The sequence below is a fragment of the Schistocerca piceifrons genome, chromosome 11, assembly GCF_021461385.2.
Source record: "Schistocerca piceifrons isolate TAMUIC-IGC-003096 chromosome 11, iqSchPice1.1, whole genome shotgun sequence".
In the NCBI taxonomy this organism is placed as follows: Eukaryota; Metazoa; Arthropoda; class Insecta; order Orthoptera; family Acrididae; genus Schistocerca; species Schistocerca piceifrons.
In genome coordinates, this window is record NC_060148.1 from 43,806,995 (window position 1) to 43,816,236 (window position 9,242).

General features: G+C 38.4%; 1 protein-coding gene across 1 annotated transcript; it reads left to right on the forward strand.

Annotated features, from left to right (window-relative positions):
* The first annotated feature begins 745 nt into the window (after positions 1 to 745).
* Positions 746 to 2,557, forward strand: LOC124719650 (general transcription factor II-I repeat domain-containing protein 2A-like). The gene is made up of 5 exons (XM_047244863.1): positions 746 to 976; positions 1,118 to 1,264; positions 1,367 to 1,520; positions 1,628 to 1,815; positions 1,910 to 2,557. Exons 1-5 carry the CDS (start codon positions 746 to 748, stop codon positions 2,555 to 2,557), a joined length of 1,368 nt encoding a protein of 455 aa, XP_047100819.1.
* The last annotated feature ends 6,685 nt before the right edge of the window (positions 2,558 to 9,242 follow it).

Below are 9,242 nucleotides of genomic sequence, written 5' to 3' on the forward strand. Positions count from 1 at the left end.
GTAACAACATCAACAGCATTTTTGAAGGATGAGAAGTCAACAGAAGCAACATTGTGTAGTACTGTGAGCAAACGGAAAATCATGCCTGCTCTTAATCCAAAGGATTTTTTAGTCAAGGACAAAAAGAGAGAGAAACCTTCAAGGTAAAGTTTCTTAATCCTCCACCAAAATATTCAGTCCATGAGAAATAAAGTCCAGCAACTACATGTGGAACAACAGACTATAGACAACTCACTCGTTTGCATCACAGAAGATTGATGTAGAGCACCTTAAATAAGTCATAATGAATTAAACCAGGGGTGGGAAAATAGCAGCTCGCAGGCCACATGTGGCCCACCGAGGGGTTTTGTGTGGCCCACCAAGACATTTACAAAAATCATAGGGAAAACAAAATTTCCCTTCCCCGTGAGACTAAAAAAATCCGTGAGCGTCTGCGCTACTTGGTAGTGCGTACTACCGACAGATGTCTCTCAAGTCACGCAACCAACCCAGCTGCATGTGGGCACAGTGGATTATGGGAGCACTACCATCTGCCACCACGGGCATGGAAAAAAGCATTGTGCATCCCCCTATTGGTGCAAATTTATGCTCCACGCGGTGGCTGATTGGAGCACAGTATTTCTCACGCGCCGAGTGAATAGTACGACGTTCAGAGAAATTTTCTTCTTTTTCAGGTGGTTTACTTGTGTTTTGTCTGTGCAGCAGTACAACTTAACATATATATTATTTTTACTTCAGTGCAATCATGACTCCTAAGAAGAGGGGTAAAGTCGGTGATAAGTGCTGTCTGTTTAATGAAGACTGGAGGACCAAATATTTCTTTATTGGTGCAGGAAATAAAGCCACATGCTTACTATGCCATGATACAGTTGCCATATTCAAGGAGTACAATTTGAAACGACATCACGAAACAAAACACAGTGACTTTGGCTGCAAACTTTCAGATGAAGAACGAAAAATAAAAGCAGCGGAGTTCGTGAAACGCTTGAAGATTCATCAAGCGCTATTTACATAGAAAACACCGCTTCAAAATAGTGCTACAGAAGCAAGTTTCATTTTTGCCTATAACCTTGCTAAACAAGACAAACCTTTTTCAGATGGTGAGTTTATTAAACAGTCCATGGTAGAGTGTGCAAGTGTATTGTGTCCTGAGGTTAAAACCAAATTTGAGAGCATTTCGTTGTCGAGGAGGACTATAGCGCTGCGCATTGATTTAATTAATGCTGAACTTGCAGACCAGCTAAAGACTGAGAGCAAAGATTTTGTTTGGTTTTCACTGGCAATGGACGAAAGCACAGATATTGAAGACACTGCATAAGTACTCATCTTTATCGGTGGAATTAATGAACATTGCGTCATCACTGAGGAATTACTTGGCATAGTATCCATGAAAGATAGAACCACTGGTCAGGACTTGGTAGAATGTGTTGTTAATTGTGTGGAAACAAGTGGCTTACCCTGTAACAAAATGGTAAGCATTACAACAGACAGGGCAAGAGCTTTCTGTGGGAAAAATATAGGTCTGGTGAAACTTTTAAAATACAAGTTACATTCAAAGACACAGACAGTGATATTTTGGATTTTCATTGTATTTTACATCATGAAAGCCTCTGCAATACTGCACCAGATTTAAAGCATGTGGTAGATCCTGTTGTTGGTGTTGTGAACACAATCAGAGCAAGGGCACTCCATCACAGACAGTTCAAATCTCTTCTTGAGGACGTTGGGGCAGAACATGAAGATGTAATTTACCATAACAGTGTGAGTTGGTTGAGCTTGGGCAAAGTATTAAAAAGAGTCTGGGCATTACAAGATGTAATTATTTTATTTCTGGACACTAAGGAAATATCTCATGATTTTGTTGCAAAAATAGGATGTGAAGAGTGGAGATATGAGATGATGTTTGCAGCTGATATTTTTTGCGAAACTGTATGAGCTGATTGTGACTTTGCAGGGAAAGGGATTGTTTGCTCATGAAATGTGGACACGTGTCAAAGCATTTAAAACAAAACTAGGTCTGTATGCAAGGCAAGCAAATGAAGGAAAATTTTGTCATTTCCCTTTACTAGTGAAACAGAAAGTACCTGGAAGTGTTTCAGCTAAGATTAGGGATTATCTGCAGAGTTTAGAGGCTGAATTTACTACAAGATTTCGGGATTTTAAAAAAATTGAGCCTCAATTTAATGTTTTATCGTATCCTATCACTGCTGATATTGACACTGCACAACAGGAGCTGCAACTTGTGCTGATTGACATGCATGCAGATCACACAGTGAAAGAAATGTTTAGTGCTGTAACTTTAGTTGACTTTTATGAATTTTTGTCTGCTGAAAAAATTGCATGTATCAAGAAATTTGCAGGCAAAATGTTCTCCATATTTGGATCGACGTATATTTGTGAACAAAGTTTTTCTTGCTTGAAAATCAACAACAGCAAATACCGAAGCCGTTTAACAGACAGTAATTTGCAGGCTGTGATGAAAATATCACCTAGCAGTCCAACTCCTCATTTCAAAAAAATTGTGCAAAATTGTGATAGGATGCATTTGTCCTATTAAACTTGTTTTAAAATTTAATGTACTTGGAGATGATATTAAATTAGCAAAATATATGAAATTGAACACAACTATCTTATTGAGGAACAAGACTTTTGGTCAGGTGAATACAGGGTTGTAAATACAAAATCAAATAGGGGTATACAGGAGTAGGTTTAATAATGAATAAACAAAATAGGAGTGCAGGTAAGCTACTACAAACAGCATAGTGAATGCATTATTGTGGCCAAGATAGACACGAAGCCCACGCCTACTACAGTAGTACAAGTTTATATGCCAACTAGCTCTGCAAATGATAAAGAAGTAGATGAAATGTATGATGAGATAAAATAAATTATTCAGGTAGTGAAGGGAGACGAAAATTTAATAGTCATGGGTGACTGGAATTCGAAAGTAGGAAAAGGAAGAGAAGGAAACATAGTAGGTGAATACGGATTGGGGCTAAGAAATGAAAGAGGAAGCTGCCTGGTAGAATTTTGCGCAGAGCATAACTTAATCATAGCTGAAGCGCGGTCCACACGCAACGATCTGTCTGCGCAGACATCGGCGCAAATGTCTGTACATGCAAAAGATCGCTGCAAATGTGGTGTGTGCACATGACACAAATCCCAATCTACTACTCACCCGCCATCTGTCGATATAGAAAAGAAATATCAGTGGCAAGCAACTACGCTCCCCGTAAACGTCAAAAATTTAATTCAGTTATTTTGAAATATAGAAATGGAGGAAGTTCTGTTGTGGTTTGTGTTCGCAACTTGTGCTGCAAAAAAAGTCCAGACCAACTGCAGGAAACAGATAAAGCGGTCAAAATGGTGTAGACAGTGGCTGCTAAAGCGAAAGCAGTTTTATCACGTAAATTTACTATGAGAGTTGCAGGGCGAACCTAACGACTGGTGAAATTATTTGCAGATGGATGTCGTAACTTATAATTATCTCTTAAAGCTTGTAACCCCTCGTATTATGAGACAAAATATTTGTATAGAGAAGGGCAATTTCTCCTTATGAACAGCTGGCGGTAACATTAAGATTCCTAGCAACAGGAAGGATTTACAAGGATTTGGAATTTTCAACTGCAATATCAAAAAAAGAGTTGAGTGAAATAATATCCGCAATTTTTCAATTAGAGCATTGTATGCTGCTGTCTTTTTGTCTCTGTCACTATATTCTTTCCTTTAATCTTCCACAAACAAGGGTGGTTTCTACATATTTCATTGAATTCACAAACTCTCGAGAACACTGACGAGTATTGGCCATTTTAATGCCCTGTGCACACAAATACAAACACTAGACTGAGCAAACAGCTGTTTCGCGCCAGATTTGCGGCGATCTCCTGTCCACACGCTCCAACTTGTCCACGCAGATGTGGTTTGAACCCACAGATTTGAGAGGTTTCGCTCAAACCTCCAACTCCAACTTCTAGGTTTGCACACACCTCAGGTTGGTGCAAATCTTCTGTCCACACGCAACAATCTGTCTGCGCAGATGTGATGTGCACAGACATTTGCGCAGACAGATCGTTGCATGTGGATGGGACTTAACACTTTGTTCAAGAATCATGAAAGAAGGTTGTATACATGGAAGAACCCTGGAGATACTAAAAGGTTTCAGATAGATTATATAATGGTAAGACAGAGATTTAGGAACCAGGTTTTAAATTGTAAGACATTTCCAGGGGCAGATGTGGACTCTGACCACAATCTATTGGTTATGAACTGTAGATTAAAACTGAAAAAACTGAAAAAAGGTGGGAATTTAAGGAGACGGGATCTGGATAAACTGAAAGAACCAGAGGTTGTACAGAGTTTCAGGGAGAGCAAAAGGGCACAATTGACAGGAATGGGGGAAAGAAATACAGTAGAAGAAGAATGGGTAGCTTTGAGGAATGAAATAGTGAAGGCAGCAGAGGATCAAGTAGGTATAAAGACGAGGGCTAGTAAGAATCCTTGGGTAACAGAAGAGATACTGAATTTAATTGATGAAAGGAGAAAATACAAAAATGCAGCAAGTGAAACAGGCAAAAAGGAATACAAACGTCTCATAAATGATATCGACAGGAAGTGCAAAATGGCTAAGCAGGGATGGCTAGAGGACAAATATAAGGATGTAGAGGCTTATCTCATGAGGGGTAAGATAGATACCGCCTACAGGAAATCTAGAGAGACCTTTGGAGAAAAGAGAACCGCTTGCATGAATATCAAGAGCTCAGATGGAAACACAGTTCTAAGCAAAGAAATCAGAAACGTGGAAGGAGTATATAGAGGGTCTATATAGGGGCAATGTTCTTGAGGACAATATTATGGAAATGGAAGAGCACTGAAAGACCTAAGTCGAAACAAGGCCCCAGGAGTAGACAACATTCCATTAGAACTACTGACAGCCTTGGGAGAGCCAGTCCTGACAAAACTCTACCATCTGGTGAGCAAAATGTATGAGACAGGCGAAATTCCCTTAGACTTCAAGAAGAATATAATAATTCCAATCCCAAAGAAAGCAGGTGATGACAGATGCGAAAATTACCGAGCTATTTGTTTAATAAGTCACAGCTGCAAAATACTAACGCGAATTCTTCACAGACGAATGGAAAAACTGGTATTAGCTGACCTTGGGGAAGATCAGTTTGGATTCCGTAGAAATGTTGGAACACGTGAGGCAATACTGACCCTACGACTTCTCTCAGAAGAAGGATTAAGGAAAGGCAAAAGTACATTTCTAGCATTTGTAGACTTAGAGAAAGCTTTTGACAATGTTGACTGGAATACTCTCTTTCAAATTCTGAAGGTGGCAGGGGTAAAATACAGGGAGCGAAATGCTATTTACAATTTGCACGGAAAGCAGATGGCAGTTATCAGAGTCGAGGGGCATGAAAGGGAAGCAGTGGTTGGGAAGGGAGTGAGACAGGGTTCTAGCCTCTCCCCGATGCTATTCAATCTGTATATTGAGCAAGCAGTAAAGGAAACGAAAGAAAAGTTCAGAGTAGGTATTAAAATCCATGGAGAAGAAATAAAAACGTTGAGGTTCGCTGCGCACGCGCGCGCGCGCACACACGCACGCACACACACACACACACACACACACACACACACACACACATCTCTAAAAACAAAGATGATGTGACTTACCAAACGAAAGCGCTGGCACGTCAATAGACACACAAACATACGCACAAAATTCTAGCATATATGGCACCTGTATATAAACGGCATTAGAAGTGGAAGGTTTATAAGGTGCGGCCCTCCGCTAACCTCTGTGTCTATAATGCGGCCCCCAAGCCAAAACAATTTCCCACCCCTGGTTTAAACTCTTGTGATCTAGCACGTCAGTATAGCAGAACCTTTATGTGGGATGGTGGCCCATGCATGTATGTTAAGGAAGGGATTATGTACGAAGTCAAAAATGACATTATTTCGTTAAATGAAGAAAAACATATAGAAATACCAGCCATAAAAATATGGGACACAAATATGTTCCAGAGCCTAAGTATATTATATACACACCATTCTACTAGCAGTGATATGGAAATTTTCATCACAAAACTGAACCTTCTGGGAGGTAAATGGACAGAATATAGAAACACTTACAACTACAACAAAGGGCTATACATATTAATTAAACAGTAACTAGAGAGCTCACTGCAGAGTGCTGTTTAAAAACTTGGGTTTCCTGACAGTTCCATGTGAGTACAGTTTCCAAACAGTGAGATACATAAAGAAACATATTGACCACTACCCAACCAATAGTTGCTTTCACGAACATGGAATCACATCTGGCCACTATTTACACCTCCACAGGAAAAACAAAGTATAAATCAAAAATAGTGTGCTACATAATGAAATAAAATTTTACAATAAGAACAGTTAGATATCTGTGAAACTTGATAGTATGAGAAAGTACACAAAAAGAAATAGTATCTTTGTAGAGGGCTTCAAACTTATGTGTCAGTCTTAAGCTTCTTCACTGTCCTTGAATCTACTTTGGACTTACTTGCCTTACCATCATGCATTTTATCAAAATTGTTAATGAGTATCCTGTTGGCACAGAGAGATACATATTCCAGTTTGCTTAACAATGTGTTGTGAAACAAACACATACATTCAGCATTATCCACTGCTTTCACTACTTTTGACATGCATATCTTCTGAGAAATGGAAAGCTGTACTTGCCACATGACATAAATTGCTGAATAAAGTCATTCACAAGCAAAGAGACTGTATGCCACACTATTCCAACTGTGATCGCTACTGTCTCTGTAGGCAAAGTCAGTTTACCCCTGTCCAGTTCCTTCACAAAGTTGTAAGAAGAATCTACCTCAACTTCTTTGTTCAGCTGCAACCATTCAGTACATTTGTCACACTTAAGATTTCTGAAGGGCTTTCCTAGCTGCATAACCTCCTATGTATGTCAAAATAGGTAACATGTTACGGGGAACATCATCCATACTGAAGGTGATGTCCATAATATCAGAAAAAATGCTAATGGCAATATCACAATCTAGCTGCAGTTGGGCAGGAATCATGTGTTTCAAGTGTATATTATCATTTTTGAGCTGCAAACAGTACATCATTTTTGAATCTTAGTTTTCTTTCATTTTCTAAAACTTGGATGTAGCTAATGTAGTAATTTGCCCCACTCAACTGTTGGTAGCACCCAAAGTGGCCCTCTAAATCATCACTTTGAAATTTTCCTAGCAATATGTAATCAAGGTCATATTTCTCAAGTAAGTATGGAATTATCTGCAGAAAAGATTCAGTTGTTAATATTAAAGACTGGAATGTCTGTGATGTTAAAGCATCACTTATTGGTACAGATACTCTCCAAACTTTTAGCCAATGATACAGAATATTTAGAAATGTCACCTGATTGTCTGTTGTCTTCCTGATGGCTTCTCTGTAAGGATCATTGAATCTCTGGCCTTCAAATACATTTCTAACTGTTGGAATTATGTAATACATTTATATCGGATATGAGAAAGTTCCAGAACATCGTTCTAGAATAAGTTATATCGAGTATGTTCGAGAAGTATCGATTGTGGTAACAGCTATGTTTGTGTATATATGCGTGAGTGATGAGGCACAATAGATAGTCTTCGTGTGTCTTATGTAAAGTGAACATATGTATATTTTAATAAAGTATTTTATAAGTAAAAGTGTGAACGTGATTCAAAACATGGTAGCAGAGCGTGGTTAAAGAAACGTAGAAGTTAAATATTATATTGTGGCCGTCGCGTGTTATTCAGAAAGTTCGACATGGCTGATATAACTATTCCTGTATTTGATGGCGAGTACTATGGGAACTGGAAGCAGCGGATAATCATGTACCTAAAAATGAAGAAATGCCATACAGTGACTACGAGGGCAAAAGTGAGCTCAGACAACGAAACGTGGGATGAAGAGGACTTGAAGGCTATCAACTATATTTATGGTGCAATCACAAATAAGCAACTAGAATTCGTGAGTGACAGAGAAAGTACTTTCGAGATCATGAAGAAATTTGATGAATTATATTCGAAAGAGTCTACAGCCCTTCAAATATTATGCAGAAACAAGTTGGACAAATTGAGGTTAATTGATTACAGTGATACGGGGACATTTTTCAGTGCATTTGAAAAAACTGTAAATGATCTGAAATCTGCAGGCGCTAAAGTAATGGAAAAGGAGAAGTTAAATTATATGCTGTGAACGTTACCAGAGTCAATGAGCTGTATTGGGGACTTAGTGGACGTCTTGAAGGAAGAGGATCAGATAGTTGAATACGTTAAAAGTAAGATTCAATTATTGAATGCAAAAACTGGAAATGAAGAGGTAAAATCAAATGCATTTCACACAGAAAGAAAATTGAATTCAAGAAATCAGGAGCAAGTATGTTATCGATGTGGCAAAGCAGGTCACTTCAAACGTGATTGTAACCAGGGAAGAACAAGTAACAGAGGCACATGGCATCGTGGAGTACATTTTCAAAGTAGCGACAGAGGTAATGGAAATATGCAGCATGGAGGCTACAGCAATGTACAGCGTGGAAATTATGGCAACATGCAGCGTGGAGGTTATGGCAGCAGGCAACGTGGTCGAGGAGAGCAGCATGGTTTTAGCAGCGGTCGGCATCACAGCAAGCAAGGTTACCATCAGAGTGATCATGGTATGAGTAGTTTTATAACAGAGGTTAATTCTATGATAGGTCAAAATAGAACAGTAGAGTCAAGTAACAACAATCAAATTCAAATCAATTGGTTATTAGACAGTGGCTGTACTGATCATGTTATTAATAATGAGGAATATTTTTCTAAGAGTATAACTTTAAAACAACCTATAAATGTAAAAATTTCTGATGGAAAAATTTTGCAAGATACTAAAGTTGGTAATGTAATTAGTAATTTTCCTGTCTATGATCAAATGGTTCCAATTAATATGCGAGATGTTTTCTTTGTAAAAGACATAGACAAAAACTTGATCAGTTATGCCAAAATTACAGATAATCACAAAATTGTATCGGTAGGGAATAATGCTAAAATTTTTGATAAAGCTAATGGATTGATTGCGATTGCATGGAAAGAGAGTTGGTTGTATAAAATGAGTAGTACTATTAATAAAGGAGAAGTTAATGTTAATGTAATGAGTAAAGACAATAATATGCCAACAAAGGAAAAATGGCACCGCATTTTGGGACATGTTAATTTCAATTATCTAAATACTTT